General features: G+C 40.1%; 2 protein-coding genes and 1 long non-coding RNA gene across 7 annotated transcripts in view; 1 reads left to right on the forward strand and 2 right to left on the reverse strand.

The window, feature by feature from the left end:
• The window catches only part of PPAT (phosphoribosyl pyrophosphate amidotransferase), a 37,248-nt gene extending 36,598 nt beyond the window's left edge, over positions 1–650 (reverse strand). The window contains exon 1 of the mRNA XM_004775487.3: positions 394–650. Coding sequence (XP_004775544.1) covers positions 394–521 — 128 coding nt within the window. The 5' untranslated portion in view covers positions 522–650. The remainder of the gene's footprint in view (positions 1–393) is intronic.
• The window catches only part of PAICS (phosphoribosylaminoimidazole carboxylase and phosphoribosylaminoimidazolesuccinocarboxamide synthase), a 47,441-nt gene extending 23,412 nt beyond the window's left edge, over positions 1–24,029 (forward strand). For 2 of the 5 annotated variants that reach the window (XM_045079794.1, XM_045079795.1), the window contains 9 exons: positions 1,347–1,413; positions 4,140–4,337; positions 10,021–10,199; positions 12,875–13,054; positions 13,155–13,268; positions 13,935–14,018; positions 15,550–15,730; positions 17,076–17,234; positions 23,743–24,029. In XM_045079794.1, coding sequence (XP_044935729.1) covers positions 1,347–1,413; positions 4,140–4,337; positions 10,021–10,199; positions 12,875–13,054; positions 13,155–13,268; positions 13,935–14,018; positions 15,550–15,730; positions 17,076–17,234; positions 23,743–23,909 — 1,329 coding nt within the window. In that variant the 3' untranslated portion in view covers positions 23,910–24,029. Of the gene's footprint in view, positions 1–841; positions 972–998; positions 1,101–1,346; positions 1,414–4,139; positions 4,338–10,020; positions 10,200–12,874; positions 13,055–13,154; positions 13,269–13,934; positions 14,019–15,549; positions 15,731–17,075; positions 17,235–23,742 lie in introns of those variants that run through there. The other 3 variants (XM_004775491.3, XM_004775490.3, XM_004775492.3) reach the window with 3 other exon arrangements.
• On the reverse strand, positions 13,460–15,553 carry LOC123392033. Its single transcript, XR_006606716.1, has 2 exons — positions 15,289–15,553; positions 13,460–13,630 (listed from the first exon to the last, which is right to left on the reverse strand). It is a non-coding gene; the product is annotated as an uncharacterized LOC123392033 (long non-coding RNA).
• Positions 24,030–24,489: the final 460 nt, after the last annotated feature.

Consider the following 24,489-nt stretch of genomic DNA (forward strand, 5'->3'; position numbering starts at 1 on the left):
CACCCCACACAGACCTTCACAAAAGCAGCTCCAGGCTCTGCAAGATTAAAACCGGCAAGTAGTGGGGGAAGTCCCGATTCCGCCAACCCTAGAGAACCGGACACTTACAAACTGGCCGGACTCATGAGGGGTGCACACACCGGGGAAGGGGGGGGAAGCCCTAAAGAGCATTAAGGGTTTGGGGGAGAGCAGCGAGTCCAGGGATGCAAGGTGGTGCCCGCGCACGCCTTGGCAACCTAGCTGATGCCACAGGCAGATATCAATCCAGGCAACAGAGGTCGGTCTCCAGGCCCTCAGGCGCACACGAGGTCGCTAACCCGTGCCGCGGGAAACGGCTTGGGCTGAAGGAGAAGCAGACGCGCCGCCACCCCCACCCCTCAGCCGGTTGCTCACCGGTGTTGCAGCCCCACGAGTCCCAGAGTGATCACATGCGGCACATCTAGCTGCGTGGGCCACTCTCCTGAGGCGATGCACCCGAATACGCCACATTCCTCTCGGATTCCCAACTCCTCCAGCTCCATGTCGCCGTCGAAAGCACGTGGAGGGACCTGCCGCCGCAGCAGGGGCCTGAGCACCAACCAGCTGCCCGCTCGGCCCGGACGCCTCAGAGGCTCGCTTCCTCCCCAGCCGCTCGACCCTCGCTACTGCGGCGGCGCGCGCTTTCCCAAAGTAAGCGTGATTAGCGCTCCCCTCCTGCACACCCTGCCCCGCCCCCTCAGGCTGCACCAATGAGTGAGGAGGGAGGGAGAGGCTCCGCGGCGGAGAGGAGGAGCCAAGACTGCTGGGGGTGGAGCTAGTCCTCCTCCGGCTCCCTGCGGGGACGTACTTTCTCTGCACGTGGAAATCTCCGTTATTTTCTAACACCCAAGACTGGGGTGATGAGAGTAGTAGGGTTAACGTCACTTCTGTCCCAGAGGATGTAAACTTTGTATGGCCCTCCTCACATGCTTTCCCCCGGCCGTCACTACTTGGTACGCTCCAACCTATGATCGGCTCTCGCCGCGGAGAAGGGAGCAGGTCAGCGAGCCTCTGTAGAATCGGGAGGGGCCTCCAACGCGCGCCACTTTTCGCCTCTTTTGGAACAGCGCCCGCGCACTGGGGTGAGGGGGGGGACGGCCTGTGTCTCTGCGCCTGCGCGGCGGGAAGTCTCGGGGGGTGTAGCCAGCGCCGGGAGTCGAAGTTGCTCTTGCGTGGCAGAGACCTCGGGGGTTCGGTGGCTGCAGGCTGTGTTGCGAGCGGAGAGCGCGTGTGGGCGCCCGGCAGTACTAGGCCTGGCCGGGGGTGTGTCTGTGGGCCGCCTTCCCTTCCCCGCCCCGTGAACCTCTGTGACCACTCCTCTTTTCCAGAGTCTTTCCTCTCTTCCCGGCGCGGCGGCTGCCCCCAGCCCACGCAGAATAATGGCGACAGCTGAGGGTGAGTAACAGGCATCCCTGGCAATCTGCCGGGGACTCCCTGCCCTCCGCGGGCTTCCCGTCCCCCTTCCCCCCACCCCGGGCTGGAGTTGGCGCGCACTCGCCGCCACCTGAGTGCCCAGCGGCCCTCCTGTCCTCCTGAGTCGTGCCTGGTCGCGCAGCCGCCCCTCTAGGCCGCTGAGCGGGCGAACACGTGGCCCGGGCCCCGCCAACCGAGGCGTAGGAAACCCAGCGCTCCCCGACCTCGCCGAACTTTCTGAAATACTCGGAACTGGCTCCGGGTTGGGGAAAAGAACAAAGTAGGGGAAGAGAGGGATTACAAAGAAATGGACGGGGGTTGGAGAGGTGCCTGGAAATCATACTGGTAATCAATAGTCGCTGCAAAACAACCACAGGAACGTATGTAGTGATTATTCAAAATCTTGCTTTTCCTGTGAAGTCAATAGCCTGCTCTTTCCAAAGTTAATATTTGAATCTACTGAAAAATTTACTTTTTGTGGTCCCGATTTTGTGTGTGTTTTTTAGTCTGTTGATGCCACGATGATTCAGAAGAGCTCCAAAAGCACCAGGCCAAAACTTGCCCTGATTCACTTTACAGTTATCCTGTTTACATAATCTTTTTATCTACGAGTGATTAGGTCCTCAGAAAAGATCTCTTGTATGTGACGTTTATGCTGATAAAACTTTTGCCCCCCCACACACCCAGTTTCTAAATTTATGGTGAACCAAATTGGTTGTGCTGGCTGGTCAGTACATTGTCTTCCACACAGAAAAATTGAATTTAGGGGAAAAAATCATCGACTTAATCTAATATAGAAATCTGTCATTTTGCTAAAGTGCTTAAAAGCCACATGGTGGTTGTTAGGATAAAATCGAAACACAGTCAACATGATGTATGAGGCCTGAGGGATGAATAGTGAAATGCAAGGAAAGGAAACACTGTTTGGGTCTAGGGAGAGCATATTCAAAAGTCTGGGAGTGGGATCTAGAAATTCAGTTATAGAAATTAGAGTTCTGGAATAGAGAAATCTGAAGTTGGTGCACTAAGCTGAGGCCCTAAATTGAGGAGCCTTTTAAACCTTGTCAGTGAATCAGGACATTACAATAGGATGGGAATTCATCCTCTAGGTACCCTGCAGCAGTAACTATTAAACTGAATTATAACTGGTTTGTTTAATGGTCACCTCCACTAACTGGTGATCTGACCACTGCTGAGTTCTGCCATTCTTTCCTACTCTGTAGCTGCTGCTCTCCCTCACTATGAGCGTGCGTGTGCAGACACACACACACACAGCTCCAACCCTACTGACGTCCTGCCATGAATGGTTACCCCATGGTCTTTTTTTCAGCACCACTACTAACCCCTTTCCCGACTAAATGTTTATCCTTGCCTTAGATCTCAAACTCAACCTTACTTTGTTCCAGACTTCCTGCTCTAGTGTCTAGACTAGGTTAGGTGGGCCTGCTGTGAGCCTGTGATCCCACAAACTGTGTATTTCTCACATCATAATTAATATGATGTCCTGTTTAATTTCAGCTTCCTTTAGACTTGGTTGCTTGAGAGTAGGAACTCTGTCTTGTGTATTGGTATAGCCCTAGTGTACCTGGTACATGGGCACTAAAAAATGCCAATGCTGAGATTGAGTCTGTTCTAGGAGCGTGAGGAGTGATTTCTCCCCTTGGAAATGTTAAGTTTAAGGACTTAACATTTATCTTTGACCTTCATCTAAATCATTCTTTCTAATGACCAAACTCTACTTTTTTAGGTCTGTGACCTGCAATAAATTGGATTCCCTTGTCCTTACTTCCTCACCATTTCCCACATTTGTTGGTGTGGAGAAAGTATTAACACTGGGAGTAAGGAAGAAAGATTAATAGAGGTGCTTAGAAATGGGCTAACTTCAGTGGATGAGAGTGCCTCCCTTGCACTTTAACTAAAAATCAAGAAACCCTTTTGGCTCAACTTAACGATTTTGCCTGTCATGCCAAGAGGAAGGCTCAGAAAATAAGCATTTTTTTTCCCACTGCAAGCTAGTTAATTGTATTGTAAATACATATGTGAAAATACTGTTATGTTAATGTAAAGTAGTTCTACTTCAGTTCTGCTATGAGAGAGGCAGGGTTGATAGTGGGAAGAGCAAAGAATGTGTTATCAGAAGACATAGGATTTCCTAAGGGCATGACCTCTAGCATTTTGATACTTAGTTTTCTAATCTGTATACAGCTGACCCTTGAACAACACAGATTTGAACTGCACGGGTTCACTTACCTATGGACTTTTTTCCTCCGATTACTACCACACAGTACTGCAAATACATTTTCTTTAAGATTTTTTTCTTTTCTCTAGTTTACTTTATTGTAAGAATATAGCATAAAATACATAGAACTTAGAAAATATGTGTTAATCAGCCATTTAATGTTATCAGCAGGGCTTCTGATCAATGGTAGGCTTTAAGTTTTGGGGGGAGTAAAAGTTCTGTTTAGATTTTCAACCCGAAGCCCCACATAATTCAGTTACATGCATAACTATGGCTTGTCACACAGTTACGTGAATCAAAGATGATACCTATGAAAATACTTTGTAGGGTATAAGGTTCTATGCAGATGAATGAATTTTTTGTTAAAATTATTCCTTAACCATTCTGTGTTCTCTGATCATTCTAGATAACTTAGTCTTCAATTAGGAAATTTTTTTCTGAATCTGATGTCTCCATTTTATCTCCACAGTACTGAATATTGGTAAGAAACTCTATGAGGGTAAAACAAAAGAAGTTTATGAATTGCCAGATAGTCCAGGAAAAGTCCTCCTGCAGTCCAAGGACCAGATAACAGCAGGAAATGCAGCCAGAAAGAATCATCTGGAAGGAAAAGCTGCAATCTCAAATAAAACTACCAGTTGTATTTTTCAGTTGTTAAAGGAAGCAGGTAAGTGGCTCTCCTGATAGCCTCTGCTTTCACATTCTCTCTCACACGCACATGTTGGTCCTTTCATGGGGAAATGGTATTATTTGGGTTAACAACATGTTGACTACCAGTTATATTTTTCAGTTGTTACAGGAAAACAAGTAAGTGGCTCCCCGCAGAATCTCCTCCCTTTTGAATGTTGCCCCCCCCACACACACCCCCGATCTCTTTCATGGGGAGATGACATTATTTGGATTAAGAACATGTTGTTTGGCGATGTCTCAAAAAGTTACTTGAATCAAACCAGGAAGTCTTAAATTTCACTACAATATGTAATTTGGAATTAGTAAGCAGTATCCTTTAGTTAAGGAATCTTAACAGTTTGCTACAGTCTTTGTCTGGCATGCATATCGTCTCTTTAACTTTTCTCTCCTAGGAAGACATCCTGGGAGAGACTGATCTATGAAGGAGGCCTGTTCTGGTATTAGGCAACTCCAATTGAGGAGTTGAAATTTGGTACTTGCAATTCTATACAGTTATTCTTTGCTCTTATCCTTGGAGATAAGACAGAATTTCAAATCCCTTTTCCACTTGAAAGCCCTGAAAAGTATTTGAAGATTGCTACCACACCTTCTCATTCTGCCCCAAGCGAGGGATTTGAGCTCAATGAAAGATCTCCAGGGTTACCTCCTACTCTAAAACTGAAAGAAAACCATTTCCTATAGAGACATCTATTCAAAAAGACTAGATCAAAACATTCTGTGGAGGGCACTTGGAGTAAAGAAAGGGGAATTAAGATAATGGGCTTTTCTTCAGGGGTTCAGTCAATGCTGATTTGTCTGTAGTATATGAAATCTCGCTAATAAAAGATTTGAGCTCTTTTCTTCCAGTGTAAGAGGCCTCATTGCTTTGGACTGCTCAACCTTTGAAGCCTCTGATTCCTTATCTATGTAATAAAAAAAAGCTTTGTTTTTTACTTTCCCAGTTCTAATTTTTATAATTTAATAATTTTGTCTTTTACTATCCCTTTCAGTTCTTAGAGCTTCCAGTAACTGTTAACAGGCGAACCCTGTTGTATTGCACTTTGCTTTATTTTGTTTCCTGGATATTGTTGGGGTTTGTTTATTTGTTTGTTTTTACAAATGGAAGATTTGTGGCAACCCTGCCCCTGCATTGAGCAAGTCTGTTGGCGCCATTTTTCCAACAGCATTTGTTCTCTTCATGTTGCTGCTACATTTTGGCAAATCTCTCAATATTTCCAACTTTCTCAGTATTTTGTTATGGTGAACTGTGATCAGTGATCACAACTTGCTAAAAAAGCTCAGATGATAGCGTTTTTTAGCAATGAAGTATTTTTTAACTAACATATACGTTTTTTAGATAACATGCTATCAAACACTTAATAGGCCACACTATTGTATAAATATAACTTGTATATGCACTGGGAAACCAAAAAATTCATTTGATTTGCTTTATTGTGGTGGCATGGAGCCAAACGTGCAAGATCTTCAATGTATGTCCATAATCTCTTAAATTAATCTTCTAAATCCAAAGGGGAATTTAATACCTTTATTTCCAGATAGCATAGAGGTACCTGCCTTCCGCAAAATAACAAGGTAGTTCAGATTAAATCTGTTCTTTCCATACAGAATGGGTTCTTTTTTTTTTTTTTTTTTTAAAGATTTTATTTATTTACTTGACAGAGAGAGATGACAAGTAGATGGAGAGAGAGGCAGGCAGAGAGAGAGAGACGGAAGCAGGCTCTGTGCTGAGCAGAGAGCCCGATATGGGACTCGATCCCAGGACCCTGAGATCGTGACCTGAGCCGAAGGCAGCGGCTTAAACCACTGAGCCACCCAGGCGCCCCAGAATGGGTTCTTGAATAGTTTTCTTCTTTCCTTGTTTTCTGTGGAACATTTTTAATGTAGTGTGGGGAGAAAAATGTTTGCCAGCCTAATTTGTCATCTACATCATAAATCCCTCTATACATGGAAAGTGTGTATGTTGTATAAATTTAAAGGACCACACAAAGTTCCTAAATAATATGATTTTAGGATTTTTATTTAAAGGCTTCCTTGATAGGTGTTTTCTCAGTGTCTTGAGTTGATTGCTACAGAGAGCATCAAACTAATTTTAGGTTCCTTTTGCAGTACGGATAAGTGGTCCATTTTTAACTTGCCAAGCTATCTCATTCTCCCCATACATGTTAAAATTTTAAAAAGTTGCTTAATACTATAATTGTTAATAAAAAAAAAAATTAGCTCCTGTGTTTCCATGGTGGTTATACATAGTTATGGAGAGAGATATATATATAGATATATATATATAGGTATATATATATTTCTAAATAACAGAAGATAAGTACAGGCCCAAGTTTGTATTTGCTTATTCAGTAAGGGAGTATTCGCTGCACTTTGTGGCCTTAACAGAAAGTGAATTAAGGTGACCCAAATTGTCTCTGTCCAGGACTTTCCCAGTTTTGACTCTGAAAATCCTGTGTCTGAGAAAGTTGGGAAAGTTTGTAATCCTAAATGAAGTACTCCCAACAATTATCTTTATAATCATTATTTTTTTTTAAGATTTTATTTATTTATTTGACAGATCATAGTAGGCAGAGAGGCAGGCAGAGAGAGAGGAGGAAGCAGGCTCCCTGCTAAGCAGAGAGCCCGATTCGGGACTCGATCCCAGGACCCTGAGATCATGACCTGAGCTGAAGGCAGAGGCTTAACCCACTGAGCCACCCAGGCGCCCTACCAACAATTATCTTTAAACTACTGTATTGGCACCGTTAACATAACTAAAACTTCTTGGTTCACAGAAATGTTGAAAGATGTTCTTCAGGTTTTGGGGCGCCTGGGTGGCTCATTGGGTTAAAGCCTCTGCCTTCAGCTCAGGTCATGATCTCAGGGTTCTGGGATCAAGCCCCCGCATTGTCAGCAGGGAGCCTGCTTCCTCCCACCCCCGCCTGCCTCTCCGCCTACTTGTGATTGGATTTAGTCTCAATACTTAACCTTATAAAGTCTCAGTTCCCCCACAGAAACCTACCATAATTATGTTTAGGTGTTAGTAATGATAATGGGTGTAAGTCCTGCAGTTGTTAAACCAGGCAAGCTTAATACATGGGTGGGTGGCCCTAAGGATATGTGGGCTGATTTCCTGTCAGACACTGCCATTGTAATTCAGAGTATGAAGTGACATTTTCTTAATAATTTTTTTTTTAAGATTTTATTTATTTGACACAGAGAGACACAGCGAGAGAAGGAACACAAGCCGGGGAGTGGGAGAGAAAGAAGCAGGCTTCCCACAGAGCAGGGTGCCCGATGTGGGGCTTGATCCCAGGACCCTGGGATCATGACCTGAGCCGAAGGCAGATGCTTAACGATTGAGCCACCCAGGCGCCCCTTTCTTAGAGTCTTACATTCTGCAAACAGTGAGACATGGGGGAGGGTTCTTTTGCTCATGCCTCCCACCCAGTCATGAAATTTGTTAAGATGATTAGCATGTATATTAGAAACAATCATTGTATCATCTAAACTGAATCTTTTGGTGGGGGGGTAGCAATTTTTTTTTCCTGTACTAAATCATTACTGTAGATTGCTTCTGTGCTTTTGGTTCTCTCAGATGTGAGGAGGAGTTTTCCTCTGAGTAAAAGTAACTATTCTTTCTATTTGAACAGTAGATTTGGATAGTAGTCTTTCAAGCTAGAGAAATGAGCATGTATATCTAAAGATTCACAGATCTTAAAAGGAAGAACTCTTAAAGTCAGGCATGTAGTTAACACCTGTAGTTGAGGACTGATATAAATCATTTGCCTATCCATTAACATGAGCTCAGTCGTTCTTTAAGAGTTAAAATGACCATTTACTTACATTCTTACTCTTTTCCAGAGTTCCTGTTCATGCAGCATATTACAATTCCCTGTTTCAATTGAATCTTACTGATGAAACCCAGAGAGAGTACAGACAAAATGCAGGTTTTGAAACTGGTCCAGGCACCATTACTGATTGGCAACATGTCAGATTACTTAACTACTTTGAGCCCCTGTTTCTATCACTGTAAAATGTAGTGATAGCTATCTGAAAAATTTTATGGTTAAATGCGATAACATAAAACACTTAGAATAGTGCAGGTCTTTTTTTTTTTTTTTAAGATTTTATTTATTTATTTGACAGAGAGAGATCACAAGTAGGCAGAGAGGCAGGCAGAGAGAGAGAGAGAGGAGGAAACAGGCTCCCTGCTGAGCAGGATCCCAGGATCCTGAGATCATGACCTGAGCCAAAGGCAGTGGCTTAACCCACTGAGCCACCCAGGTGCCCCAATAGTGCAGGTCTTACATAAATGTAGATTCCCTTCATGTAGGGAAATACATATGTATGTTGTTATATGGTAGCACAGAGTAATCCTGTAGCATCTCTTGGAAACCGTTATGGGTTGACATTAATAATGCTCATCTTAAGCTGCAGTGTTAGGACCTGGAATACCCAGGAGTAGGATTGCTGGATTGTGTGGTTCATGATATAGCTATCCTTAGAGGTTATTTTCCAACATCCCCAAGTAAAATAGCTCCCATCACAAGCTAGCTTTTTATCTAAATTGGCCACTATGTTCTCGTTGCTAGCTGTTGAGTACTTTTTTCCAGGGATTATTTTCTTCAAATATTAAGAAAAAGTGTGATCCAAAATGCAGGGCTGTACCTGATTGTGATTAAATAGATTGATTAAATAGATTGTGATTAAATAGATTGATTTTTTTTAAGATTTTATTTATTTATTTGTGAAGATCAAAGAGAAATCACAAGTAGGCAGAGAGGCAGGCAGAAAGAGAGGAGGAAGCAGGCTCCCCGCCAAGCAGAGAGCCCAATGCAGGGCTCGATCCCAGGGTCCTGGGATCATGACCTGAGCCAAAGGCAGAGGCTTTAACTCACTGAGCCACCCAGGTGCCCCAAGTAGATTGATATTTTATAAATAAGGCCATATATATAAAATATTTAAATATATAATTTAATTGTATATTTATATATATATTTAAAATATATATATTTAACATATATATTTAAAATATATATATAATATATTTATTTATACATATATTTATACATATATATTATATAATATATTAAAAGTATATAATATAATATATATTTAAATATTTATATATAATATATATATTATATATATTATATTATATTTTAATATTTATATATAATATATGTTATATATTATATATAAATATATATATTTTTTATAAATAAGGCCCATTTAATACTGGACTGTCAATTATGAGAATCGTATAACCAAATCTGATTTAAAGGTAATTTAGTATCACTTAGGTGAGTTACATGCTTTATACAAAGTTGGGTGGCAGAGAAATTTCTCAAATGCATTTTTGAATGTATGAATGAATGAATGGTAAAGACACTGGGACCCAGACCTTCTGATCCACTATATACTTTCCCATGCAACATTAAAATGAAATATTCTTTAATATTTTGAAGAGCAGTAAGAAAGCCATACTAATAATTTTCTTCTACTACTTTTAATAAAAGTTAATTTATTTTTGATAGTACCATTTCGGGATAACACATTTGGCTAGGTAGGGTTTTGTTTCATTTTGTTTTTTGTAAACAGCTGTTTTATTAAGCCTCAGATCTACCTTTTTTAATACAACTTTAATGCTTTTTTAAAAACTTTTTGTCAATATGTAGGTATCAAAACTGCTTTCACCAGAAAATGTGGGGAGACAGCTTTCATTGCACCTAAGTGTGAAATGATTCCAATTGAATGGGTCTGTAGAAGAATAGCAACTGGTTCTTTTCTCAAAAGAAATCCTGGTGTCAAGGAGGGATATAAGTTCTACCCACCTAAAGTGGAGCTGTTTTTCAAGGTAATTATTCTGTGCTTGTGTGTCTTACTATAATATAGCAACAAACATAATTTCAAAGCCAAAAGATTTAAATGTTGTTAAAACTAAATAAAATCTTTTAAATTATCTTAAATTATTTAAATGAAATAAATATTTTTTTAAAAATATTAGTTATTAGGAAGAAAAGTAACAATTCAGAAACTTTTTAAATTTTTAAAGAGTTTGAAATAAAGGCAAATACAAGGGATCTTTTTATATTCAGATACAGAAAAACTATTACCCATATCTCTTACAAGCAAAAACGTAATGAAGTTGTAGGAATCAGTGATTATAAATTTGTATTGGTTTTCTTTATTGAAACTGCTTTTCGGGATGGCTTGGGTGGCTCAGTCGGTTAAGTGTGTGCCTTCAGCTCAGGTCATGATCCCTAGTCCTGGGATCAAGTCCCGCATCCCACATCCAGTACTCCTTGGTCGGCGGGGAACCTGATTTGCCTTCTACCTGCTGCGCCCACTTGTGCTGTCTCTCTCTGTTGGACAAATCAATAACCAAACTCTTTAAAAACAACAACAACAAAAAATAAAACTGCCTTTTTCTTTCCCTCTTTGTTCATGCTGTTAAGAATAGTTCCAATGTCAGGAGTAATGTCTATATAGTATTTTTATTGTTTCTTTTTTTTTTTTTTTTTTAAGATTTTATTTATTTATTGAGAGAGAAAGAGGGAGATGGTGAGTAAGCACATGGTGAGAGGAACAAAGAAGGAGGGAGAGTAAGGGAGAAAGAATCCTAAGCAGACTCCATACTGAGCAGAGAGCCTGACATGGGGCTCTATCACACGACCCTGAGTTCAGGACCTGAGCTGGAGTCAAGTCTGAATGTTCAAATGACCAAGCCACTGAGGTGCACCTTGTGTAGCACTTTTTTCTTTTAAGACTTTATTTATTTGACAGAGTGCACAAACAGGAGGAGTGGCAGGCAGAGGGAGAGGGAGAAGCAGACTCCTGCTGAGCAGGGAGCCCTATGCAGGGCTCAGTGCCAGCAGCCTGGGACCATGACTGAGCTAAAGTCAGATGCTCAATCAACTGAGCCACCCAGAAGTTCCTTGTGTAGCATTTTTAAAAAGGGAACTAAAATTGCCTCTCCCTCTTCTGGCCCAGATCAAGTATAATCAGTGAACTGTGTACCTTAAAATGTTTATTTTATTCTTATAATACAAATCCAGAATTCATAAAAGAAAAATTTCTCTCTCTCTCTAAACTAATTTAAAGAGAAGTTTGTGATCTTTTTCTTTATCTGAGTCAACAAAGATAGTAAGAAGGCCAATGCACACTTTAGTCCACTAAATCTCTCCAGGATGCAGTGAGTGTGAAATTGTAACACTACTTAGAATAAAATGGAATTATTTTTTTCACTAATATCTTTATATAAAGTCTCTTAAATTATTAAATAATATTAATTAAATAATATCCTCAAAACTTATAGTCTTACATAAACTTTTATTAAAAATGAGGTGAAGAGCAGTGACTGGCTGGCTCAGTCAGCAGAGTGTGCAACTCCTGATCTCAGGATTGTGATCTTACCCTCTATACCCCACATTGGGTGTGGAGATTTAAAATCTTTTAAAAAGGGGGGGTGGCGCCTGGGTGGCTCAGTGGGTTAAGCCTCTGCCTTCAGCTCAGGTCGTGATCTCAGGGTCCTGGGATCGAGCTGTGTGCATCAGGCTCTCTGCTCAGCGGGGAGCCTGCTTCCCTCCCTCTGCCTGCCGCTCTGTCTGCCACTCTGCCTACTTGTGTGCGCACTCTATCAAATAAAATCTTAAAAGAAAGTTCAGGAGATTATGAAAACTGCATCCTGGAGAGATTTAGTGGACTAAAGTGTGCATTGGCCTTCTTACTATCTTTGTTGACTCAGATAAAGAAAAAGATCACAAACTTCTCTTTAAATTAGTTTAGAGAGAGAGAGCAAATTCTTTCAAATACTTTATCAGCTGGAATAAGTTACCAAATATCTTAAATTTTAAAGTAGCTATTAAAACTAGACAAACTTAAAAGAAAACTAGACAAATTAAAAATAATTAAATTGTGAATTTAATTGTGAATTAAAGGGCATGTCAGAAATTAAGTCCTTAGAGAAAATAAATATTTCTGAGAAATTCACGGTCAAAGAAAAAAAGAACTTCATTTTATCTCAAAAATACAAAATTTGGGGGGCTCCTGGGTGGCGCAGTTGTTAAGTATCTGCCTTTGGCTCAGGTCATGATCCCGGGGTCCTGGGATCGAGCCCCGCATTGGGCTCCCTATTCCATGAGAAGCCTGCTTCTGCCTCTCCCACTCCCTCTGCGTGTGTTCGCTCTCTTTGCTGTGTCTCTCTCTGTTAAATAAAAAAAATCTTTTTAAAAAAAGTTCAGGGGCGCCTGGGTGGCTCAGTGGATTAAGCCGCTGCCTTCGGCTCGGGTCATGATCTCAGGGTCCTGGGATCAAGTCCCGCAACGGGCTCTCTGCTCGGCAGGGAGCCTGCTTCCCTCTCTCTCTCTCTCTCTCTCTGCCTGCCTCTCCATCTACTTGTGATTTCTCTCTGTCAAATAAATAAATAAATAAAATCTTAAAAAAAAAAAAAATAAATAAAATAAAAAAAAATTTTAAGAAGTTCAAAATTTTTATATTTAAATTAATTGTACTCCTATACTTGATTTTCAGGATGATGCCAACAATGATCCACAGTGGTCTGAGGAACAGCTAATTGCTGCAAAATTTTGCTTTGCTGGACTTGTTATAGGCCAGACTGAAGTGGATATCATGAGTCATGCTACACAGGCTATTTTTGAAATATTGGAGAAAGCCTGGTTGCCGCAGAACTGTACATTGGTTGATATGAAGGTACAAATAAAATACAGATTTGAGAGTAAATATTATAACTGAAAAATGTCTTCAGTTGTAGAGTTTTGAAAACTTTTCTTTGGTGATACACTATTTCTAGATTGAATTTGGTGTTGATATAACCACCAAAGAGATTGTTCTTGCTGATGTTATTGATAATGATTCCTGGAGACTCTGGCCATCAGGAGATCGAAGCCAACAGAAAGATAAACAGGTAATCCTTCAGGATTTTTTTTTATCCTTTGCCTGATCAGGCAAGAAGGGGTGACTAGGAAGATGGGAGGAAAAGAAAAGGCAACTGTTATTCCATACGATAAGAACCAAGTTGATTGCTATTTACTTCTAAAGATAAATATCTCTTACATTTCCTATATCCTGAAAAAAAAATAGGAATAATACTTTGCATTTACAGAACAGATAACTCATTTATTATGACTGTCACACAGAACAAGTGTCATCCTTATTTGGACAATTGAAAATTAAGGTGCTAGAGGATGGGTCTTCATAATTACAAGAATAAGGGCCAATCTGGATCCAAGTGTTCTGGATATTACCAGGTTCCATTTCTGCTCTGTCCTATGAAAAATACAATTAAGACAGTTGCTCTCTAAATACACAAGAATTGTCAGGGCAGTTAGTCCTAGTTACTAGTGTAGAAAACACTTAACCTTAAATGAAAATGCAGGTGTACTTCACTGTCAGAACTTCCTGTACTCTAATTCAGGAAATGAATTTATAGGTTCAGATCCATTTTCAGACATATTCCTTGCTATGCAGGCTTTTTGTAGTCTAACCAAAACTCAGAAATCAAATAAGTTCATTTAGCAAGAGTATTACTAGTAGGATATTTGTATTCTAAACTTTCTATCTTATTTTCTAGTCATATCGTGACCTAAAGGAAGTAACTCCCGAAGGGCTCCAGATGGTGAAGAAAAACTTTGAGTGGGTTGCAGAAAGAGTGGAGGTAAAACTTTTGTAGTAAACCCATGCTGTTTTGTGTTTTTCTCCAAGAAAATCTGCTTTAAAAAGGACAATAGGGGCATCTGGGTGGCTCAGTCAGTTGAGCATCTGACTCTTGATTTCAGCCCGAGTCATGATCTCAGGATCTCAGGGTCATGGAGTCAAAACCTACATCAGGCTCTCTATTCAGCGCAGGGTCTGCTTCCGATTCTTTCTCCCTCCCCCTGCTTGCATGTGCCCTCTAAATAAATAAATAAAATGTTTAAAAAAAATAAAAATGAGAAGGCGCAGTTTTTTTTTCCCCAGTTATTTCAGAGAGTGTGTGTGTGCACACATGCGTCCATGTGCGTGGAGGGAGAGCAAGAGGGAGAGAGCTAATCGTGAAGCAGACGCCCCCCTGAGCAGAGGGCCTGACATAGGGACTGTAAGATCATGACTTGAGCTAAAATGGAGTCATCCACTCAACCAGTGAAGAGACCCAGGTGTCCTTTTCCCCAGTGGTTTAAAAAAAAGAACACCCTTAAGAAATGTACCACCTGAACTATCCTCAGTGACATACTGAAACCCCCTGTTGTTAAACTGGCCAGTACACTCCCAGATTCTATGGGGAGACCTAGAGTCCTGTCTCCTCCCTGCCCCTTACATTTCCTACCCACCTCTCCACTGCTGCTCCGCTACTCAGAGTTGTACTAGCATGGGCTCCATAAGTAGAGTTCAGAATTAGAACTCCATGTGCCATTTAAATGTCACTTTTAAGATTTATGGTATGGTATTGTCAGGGTGCCCGGGTGGCTCAGTCATGACGTAAAGCATCCAACTCGATTTTTGCTCAGGTCATGAGGTCATGGTCCTGGGATCAAGCCCTGTTCGGGCTCTGCACTCAGCGGCGATTATGCTTGAGATTCCCTTTCCCTCTGCCCTTCCGCCTGCTCCCCTGCGTGTTCTCCCTCCCCCTCAAATAAATCTTTTAGATTTATAGTATTATTACTATAATTCCATGAAAATTGAATGGGATTTATGGTTATGCAAGGGTCATAGCCAGTTTTCAAGACCTCATTTCCTTGGAAACATGTATTTTCAATTCTAAGCAACTAACTTAAAGAAGGTTTATAATATGATCTCTTTATTTTGGCGGATTATGCCTTAAAACCTCCATTAAACACAATGGACTAAAATCTTAGGATGAAATATTTTATATTATAGCTTCATGAGTATTAATTAGAAGGGTTGTGCATTTATCTTTCCTTTATATCATAATAATAAGTATAACTTACCTGATTAAAATTCTTATTACTCTTTAGGTCTTAATTATGAAGACTGCTTCCCTTTCCGTAAAGAGGTTATTTTGAAAAATGAATTATCATTTTGTCCTTTTTGTCTCTGTCTTGACTTTGGACTTTAAGAAAGAAAATATTCTGTCCAGTTATAATTTTACTCTATTATAGCTCTGTAAACTAATTATTCTTATGGTACTCAATTCTGTATTTGACGATTTTTCCTGTTTTCTTTTGCATATCCATGTTTTTCTTTTCTAGTTGCTTCTGAAATCAGAAAGCCAGTGCAGAGTTGTAGTATTGATGGGCTCAACTTCTGATCTCAGTCACTGTGAAAAAATAAAGAAGGCTTGTGGAAATTTTGGCATTCCATGTGAACTTCGGGTAACGTCTGCCCATAAAGGGCCAGATGAAACTCTGAGGATTAAAGCAGAATATGAAGGTAAATATCACATAACTAGAGTATTTCAGGATTTGCCAAAAAATTTTATGTTTGGACTAATAATGCTGAAAAAGAATTTGCCACAGTTCCAAAGTTCCAAAGTTTATTATACTTGCTTCCAAAGAGTGTAAGATGCTCTAGGCACTTAGAATGCCTCAGGGAAAAAGAATTGAAAATGCAGCATGGGTACACATGAAAATAATGCAGTGTTGTGTGTTGATGGCATTGAAGTTTTTTAAAAAAATGTTAAGAATGAATAAACAAAAGAGTAGAGGCCCCCACCCACCAAAAGAAAGTGAAACAGGGAAGGGAAATAAAGGCTAGAATGAGTTTTTATCTAATAAGAAGCCCCTGGAGTATTGTTTCTAATATGCTCCAACAGAAGATAGGCCCCACATCAATTTGGGAGGTCTGAGGTTGAAGCAGAGATCCTTTCAAGTATTTTTAGTGGTCAGCCTTTTCTAAGAGGTGGGTAGTTGAATGTGAAATTAAGGAATAATTTTAGAATTGGGTATTTAAAAGAAATGTCTTGCTGGGATAGTATTGATCTAAAATAACAGAGTCCTGGGAACAACCAAATGTTTCTCAACTGGGGAAAATGTTATCTGAGTTTTCTTTCTAAAGGTAATTGTTAATAGGAGCATAATTATTAAGGCTTTAGGTGGGGTGTTGAGGGGCTAGGGAACTGGGATAAGTTCCTAGACCTGTTTGTTAAAGTTATGAAAGCCTGAAAAGTGCAAATACATAAAATATCCAGAAAAGTGCAAATACATAAAATACTAGATTCCAGGTTAGAAATCTCTATGGTAAGAAACAAAGGAATAACTTAAAAATTTACCAAAGAATGAAATGTTTAAGAGATGTGTTAGAAAACATATTGAAGGGTCTTAAATATTTAGGTACTATATTATTGAATTGACCTTTCTTCATTGATAATGTGCCCCTGAACCTCTAGTCTCCATTAACAAGGTCTCCCTATACCCTGTGGGTTGAAGGACCCCAGGACAGACACTGGTTCAAGTAGTGTCATTCTTTGTTTCAGTGAGCCTAAGCACATCCTTTTAAGTAGGGCCTTTGAGCCATTCCCTCACTAATACTCTTGTGTCCTCTTTATACTATAGGTCTCAAACATGGCCAAACTTATTTTTGCTACTTTGTTACTTAAGATACAATAAGTGGTGAAGTGAAATATATATTGAATATATATGCAATAATTGTGTCTTATTTATGCTTTTTCTGGAGACTACTAATAAAGGAACTGAAGGAGTTAAGACACATAGGCATTTTGTTTTAACCTATCTTAAAATCTACCTTCAATTCTATTATAAATGTGTTATTTCCCTAGGGGATGGCATTCCTACTGTATTTGTGGCAGTGGCAGGCAGAAGCAATGGTTTAGGACCAGTGATGTCCGGTAATACCGCATACCCAGTTATCAGCTGCCCTCCACTCACTCCAGACTGGGGAGCTCAGGATGTGTGGTCTTCTCTTCGACTACCCAGTGGTAAGATACATGAATTTTATTTTATTCTATTTTTTTAAAGATTTTTATTTATTTGAGAGAGAGAGCATATAAGCTGGGGCCGGGGAGGGTCAGAGGGAGAGGGAGAAGCAGACTCCCTACTGAGCAGGAAGCCCGATGCAGGGCTCAATCCCAGGACCCTGAGATCGTGACCTGAGCCAAACGCAGACCCTTAACCAGCGAGCCACCCAGGTGCCCCAGGATACATGAATTTTTAAAAATTGTTTATTAAAGGGGCACCTGAGTGGCTCAGTTGGTTTAACATCCAACTCTTGATTTCGGCTAAAGTCATGATCTCAAGGTTGTGAGATCAGACTCCATATTGGGCTCCGTGAAGAACGTAGAGCCTGCTTGGGATTCTCTTTCTCCCTTGCTTCTCCTCCCGCACCCCCCACCCACACACAGGCTGGCTTTCTCTCTTCCAAAAAAAAAAAGCTTGTTTATTGAAAAATTTCAAACATACAATAGTAGAGAGAGTAGCATGAAATCTTATGTACCTGTTATTCAGCTTCAACATTTAATATCTTATTATATCTGTAGCCCTTTTTGCTGGATTATTTTCAAGCACACAGCATTTTACACTTAAATATGCTTCTCTAAGCAATAAGAACTCTAGGTTTTATTATTTTATATTATTTTTTAAAGATTTTATTTATTTTTCGAGAGAGAGCACACAAGGAGGTAGAGCGGCAGGCAGAGCAGGCAGAGGGAGAAGCAGGCTCCCTGCTGAATAAGGAGCCCTATATGGGGCTTGATCCCAGGATCCCTGGATCATGACCTCAGCCCAAGGCAGACACTTAACAGACTGAACCACCCAGGAGTGCCATAACTCTAGTTTTTAAATCATAATCATGGGGGCACCTGGGTGGCTCAGTCGGTTAAGCGGCTGCCTTTGGCTCATGGCTCAGGTCATGATCCCTGGGTCCTGGGATTGCTGCGCCCCCCCCCCCCCCGCCTGCTTCTCCCTCTCACTCTGCTGTTCCGACTTGTGTTCTCTCACTTATGCTCTCGTTCATTGTCTCTCAAATAAACTCTGTAAAAAGAAATCATAATCAGGATAGCATACTCACACTTAAGAAAAATTAATGGTAATTTTTTTTAAATCATCTAATTTTCAGTCCGTGTTCAAGCTTTCCTGATCATCTCATTTGTTTTTACAGTTGATTTGTTCAAATCAAAATGTAACACAGTCCTTACATTGCATTTAGTTGCGCTCTCTCTCCTAAGTCTCTTTTAATCCTCCTTTTTTCACTTTCATTTGTCCTGTAGAATTTTCCCCTTTTTGGATTTGGCTAATTACATTCCTGGATGATGTTTAACATGGTCTTCTATATTTTTTATAAACTGCTGGTGAAATCTGTAGATAAATCAAGTCCAGATTTGGGGCTCCCCTCCCAAGAATACATCATTCATGGTTTTGAGTTTTTTAAAATAAATGTTATTATGTTATTTCTGTAAAGGAAATGAAATTTTATTTCTATAAATCAGGGGACAGAATAAATAACATACAAAGAAATCTTCTCAATTGAGCATTATCTCATAGAATAACAATATTGTGGTAGGCGCATCGTAGTCCAAGATAATTATCTGATCATCCAGTCCTGAAAATCCATGTTGTTTCAGTTAGACTTGATTGCTTCTTAAATGCCAAGCTTTTTTATTTTATTGTAAATCTGCTCTTGGGATGTGTCAAAAATGTTAAGAACTTGAGCCTTCCCGTCTGTTCAAGTATGGACTGGCTTCTCTCTAGGCCTGCTGTACTGTCATTATCTCAGAATTTCTCCTAACCATCATCCTGGACATCCATTTTGCCCTTCTCTAGTCTTAGATCTCCTGTTTCCTAGGTCCCATGTCTTCACCTTTCCTTGTTTACTCCTTAATTTGTTGGAGAGCATTCTTAGTGAACTTCCTGAGGAAGGGCTACAGATGGTAAACTTTTTGAGACCTCATACGTCTAAAACGTTTCCATCGTAGCCTCACACTCAATAATTTGGGAATGGAATTCTAGATTGAAAATTACTTTCCTTCAGAAATGCATCTTGAAGGCATTACTCTATTGTCTTCCAACTTCCAGAGTTACTGAAAACTGCAGTGCCTTTTTACCATTCTGATCCTAGGTCATTTGTGAATTTTGTTTTTTTCTGGAAACTTCTAGGATCTTTCTCTACCCGTGTTTCTTAAATTTCACAGAAATGTGTCTTGATGATTATTTTCACCTTGGGCTTTCGGTGGGCTGGTTAAACCTGGAACTCTGATTCTTTAGTCCTGAGAAATTTTCTTCAGTTACTTAATACTTTCCTTCCTCCTCCACTTTCTTTTCTCATTTTTTGGATTTACTATTAAAAATAGGAGCTTTGAGGCACCTCGGTGGCTCAGTGGGTTAAGCCTCTGCCTTCAGCTCAGATCATGATCTCAGGATCCTGGGATCCAGCCCCACATCAGGCTCTCTGCTCGGCAGGGTGCCTGCTTCCCTCTCTCTCTGCCTACTTGTGATCTCTCTCTGTCAAATAAATAAATAAAATCTTAAAAAAAATAAAAATAGGAGCTTTGTGTTTCTCTTTTCTCTTTCTCATCATTGCTATACTCTGGAACATTTCTCCAACCCTTCTTTTTTTTTTTTTTTTTTTTTTTTTAAGATTTTATTTATTAATTTGACAGAGAGAAATCACAAGTAGATGGAGAGGCAGCCAGAGAGAGAGAGAGAGGGAAGCAGGCTCTCTGCTGAGCAGAGAGCCCGATGCGGGACTCGATCCCAGAACTCTGAGATCATGACCTGAGCCGAAGGCAGCGGCTTAACCCACTGAGCCACCCAGGCACCCTCTCCAACCCTTCTATTGAGTTTTTCATTCCAGTTATGGCATATTGAACTTTTAAGAGCTCTTTTTTTTCTTCTATGGTCTTCCCACCACCCCCCATCCTTTTCTTGTTTAATCTTTGCAATAATATCTTTTATCTCTCTGAAATTATTATAGTTTTTCTTTCATATTAGCTCCTTTTCTCACCTGTCTGGTGTCTGGTAATCCTTGGCTGTCTGTTCTTAAGAGTGAGGCACTATGGGGCGCCTGGGTGGCTCAGTGGATTAAGCCGCTGCCTTCGGCTCAGGTCATGATCTCAGGATCCTGGGATCGAGTCCCGCATCGGGCTCTCTGCTCAGCAGGGAGCCTGCTTCCCTCTCTCTCTCTGGCTGCCTCTCTGTCTACTTGTGATTTCTCTCTGTCAAATAAATAAATCTTTAAAAAAAAAAAAAAAAAAAAAAAAGAGTGAGGCACTATAAAAAACCAGTTGCAAGGTCTGTGCAAGGGGATGGGACTTGTCAGAAGGGGGCTCCATGGCGCCTGGGTGACTCAGTTGCCTAAGTATTAGACTCTTGGTTTTGGCCTGGGTCAAGATCTCAGGATGGTGGGTTTGAGTCCCTTGTCAGGTTCTGTGCCCAGCAGGGAGTCTGCTTGAGATTCTCTCTCTCTGACCCCTTCCTCTCTAATATGCCCCTCTCTCTCTAAAAAAAATGAATCTTTACCCCCCCCCCCATAAAAAAAGCTCCACTGTTGGGTGATCTGGTAGAGTCGATCTTTGAATAACCCCTTACATGAATGTCATTTGATCTTTTCTCATGTGTGACTAGAATTATCCAGAGAATCTTTCTAGTCTCAGCCTCCTGACTGAGAAATAAACCTGACTGCCAGCATTCTGGAATCTGGTAATCTTAATACTTGTGTAAACTTCACCTCCTGTTTTCATTGTGGCATTGCTTGTCTCAGCTATGCCCTCCAGTCCAGAGAAGTCTGGACTAAAACCTGTTTTTCCCTTCATCAGAATTTATGACTCTGCTATGGTGCAGAAGGGGCAATTCCTCAGGTACAGAGAGTGGAGCAGGAGATTTGATAGCCTAACTGCTTCTTGACTTTAAAACCAGTTCCTCCTTTTTTAGCTGCATTTTCACCCCCGTGTCTCCCTTCAAAAGTATAGGGGAGGGGTGCCTGGGTGGCTCAGTGGGTTAAAGCCTCTGCCTTTGGCTCAGGTCATGATCTCAGGGTCCTGGGATCGAGCCCCACATCGGGCTCTCTGCTCAGCGGGGAGCCTGCTTCCTCCTCTCTCTCTGCCTGCCTCTGCCTACTTGTGATCTCTGTCTGTTCAAATAAATAAATAAAATCTTTAAAAAGAAAGTATAAGGGCCACGGATTGCCCAAACCTTTACATGGATTTTTTTTTTTAAGATTTTATTTATTTATTTGTCAGAGAGAGAGAGAGAGGGAGAGAGAGAGGGAGAGAGAGAGAGAGCAACAGGCAGACAGAGCGGCAGGCAGAGGGAGAAGCAGGCTTCCTCCCAAGCTAGGAGCCCAATGTGGGACTAGATCCCAGGTCACTGGGATCATGACCTGAGCCGAAGGCAGCTGCTTAACTAACTGAGCCACCCAGGGTGTCCATTTACATGGATTTTTTAACATTGGTCACATTGCTTCTCCTGCTTCCAGTTTAGGATAAAATTTTCTTGGTCTACTTAGTTACCACTCCATTTCCTTTTCAGCTGACAAAAAGTAATCACTGTTCTCTCTTTGTTCTTACGTGTTTGTGTCTATTTTCTTTATTCCCTTTACTCCTGTTTTTATTTTTATTTTTTAAAGCTTTGGCAGATATCTTTAACTCAAGTATAGAAAAAAATAGGATACCATTAATAAAAATGTATTTTACAGCTGAGCATATTTGATTTGTACTCAGTATACGTCCTGAACAAACGTAACATTCAGCTACTTAATGCTATCTTTATATAGTTTCAGGGATATACCTTGTGATTAATCCATCTTTAACTGGATCTTTAGCTGGACATCTGATTATATCAACTTCTCTAGTTAAAAATTTATTATGGCTATAAACGAAAGTATAAATTTATGCCACAGGAATAGTATAGGTATTCTCAGTGGAGTTTAGAAAAGGGAGAATGTGATGAGGAAAAATTTGGCAGTTTTTATCTAGTACTGTCCAAGGAGAGAGAGGGAACCTGGGAGATTTGTACATTCCAATCACTAGAATTGGGGATAATCTTTTAAGGAAAAGTTTTATAGTGGCCTTTATAAAGTCCTGAAAACTCTTTTTTTTATGGCATGCTCACTAGATAACCTAATTTTTTGCTAATTAAGCTTTCCTGATGTTAGAAGGGGAATCCTGAGCAGTGTAGGCACAGGTATTTCAGTTACTAGATAGAACCGTGTACCTAGAATATTACTGCTAACAGTTGACATCAGCTGTTTCATTCATCAAGTACTTACTATGCATAAGGCACTGCTCCAAGTTCTTTATCTATATTAACTTGTTGAATACTCCCATCTTAATAGATAAGGACACTAAGTTAACATTAAGTACCTTGACCAATATCACACAGTATGTGAGGGAGCTACATAAATTTATTAATATAAAGTAGTAAATTTGCCTTGTGATATATACTTGATTCTTACTGGAGGTAGTGGGAATCAAAGAGCCTGGTGAATTCCAAGAACATTGGGGAAATGGAGCTTTTGGATCTGTAAGCTAGGAGTACTTCACTCAAGTGACACAGGTATAATAGTACCAGGCTATAATAGAAAGTCTGCCTGAGTAAACGTGTGGCCCCCAAGGAAGTTACTTTCTTAGGTGCTATTAATATTGAATTTACTTAGAACCTGATATTTTGTAAAATTACTCTTTGCTTTTAACTTTTTTACTGCTTAAAGATGTTAGAATAGTTAAAGTGCAAAGACAAAAGTAGTGGCTAGAAAATTATAAAAAAAAAAAATACATACCTCAAGTTTATCCAAGAATAGGTGCTTCTGTCTACTTGATCCTTGTTTTATTTCTATTGCCTTTCATTAATGATTTAAAGGATTACAGTATATGAAAAGAACTTCAAAAAAGCTGAATTTCTTTGCAGATCAATTCAGTGCAAAAAAGTGATAGATGGGGTGCCTGGGTGGCTCAGTCATTAAGCGTCTGCCTTTGGCTCCGGTTATGATCCCAGGGTCCTGGCATCGGGCCCCACATAGGGCTCCCTGCTTGGCAAATCTGCTCCTCTCTCTCCCTCTGCATGCTGCTCCCCCTGCTATGCGTGCTTGCTCGCGTGAGCTCTCTGTCAAATAAATAAATAAAAACTTTTTAAAAAAAATAGTGATAGCTGTATATAAGATACGGGTTCGTGGTAGAGAAATATTACTTAATGCTCTTAATAATCACTTTACCACTCCAGTAGTAGAGATGGAACTCCTTTTGCAGATCCTACTTTAGACAAGGATGATACAGTAGCTTTTTATTGTTTTTGATCAGCAGGACTTTTCTGAGCATAAAATAGTTTACTGGGGCCCCTGGCTGGCTCAGGTGGTAGAGTATGGGACCGTTGATCTGAGGGCCCCATGTTGGGTGTAGAGATTTTTTTTTTTAAGTTTACTTAAAAAAGTTTACTAAGTGCTCTTTTCATTATTAATTAACAGGTTAATATTCTGTCTTTTCCTTTCTGAACCAATAGGTCTTGGCTGTTCAACCATACTTTCTCCAGAAGGATCAGCTCAGTTTGCTGCTCAGATATTTGGATTAAACAACCATTTGGTATGGGCTAAGCTGCGAGCAAGTATATTGAACACATGGATTTCCTTGAAGCAGGCTGACAAGAAAATCCGAGAGGGCAATTTGTAAAACATTGCTTCTTTTTTTATTTTTTTTTTTTTTTAAGAAAAACTTTACATTTCTTGTTTAGTTTCAGAAAAAGATCAAGGTGAAAGTTTTTAAATCAAAACAATAAAATTTACTAGTGAATAAGTGCTTCTCTAGATTGATGGATCAGTAGACTCTATGGACATATTAATATTTCTTTATAGGAAGTGAAATTACTATAAGGACACTTTTAAAATCTCTTAGCTACTGTATGGTCACAAGTAGTTAACCAATACATTTCTTAATTGCTAATAATGTCCTATTATAGAGCTCTAAACTACTATTTGACCATCTGTATCTCAACCCGTAAGTTCTAAAAAGTTAAAATGTTTGTATCTTAGAGAGATAAGAGCAATATAGTCCTCTTTTACATTATGATCTTTACAAAATCCTAAGGGTGTGGTGTTTTATTTGCAGTCAGTATCTCAAAATAGATGTGTATTTATCCCCACCTATAGACCAAGATGCTGTTTTGTTCTGCATTTATTTGTTTGTTTAGAGTTGATATGGGTATTGGGAGTAGAGAAGACACATGAAATAAGATGAAGGGATACTGTGGAAA

The sequence above is a fragment of the Mustela putorius genome, unplaced genomic scaffold (assembly GCF_011764305.1).
Source record: "Mustela putorius furo isolate JIRA1106 unplaced genomic scaffold, ASM1176430v1.1 tig00000430_pilon_pilon_pilon, whole genome shotgun sequence".
Taxonomy (NCBI): domain Eukaryota; kingdom Metazoa; phylum Chordata; class Mammalia; order Carnivora; family Mustelidae; genus Mustela; species Mustela putorius.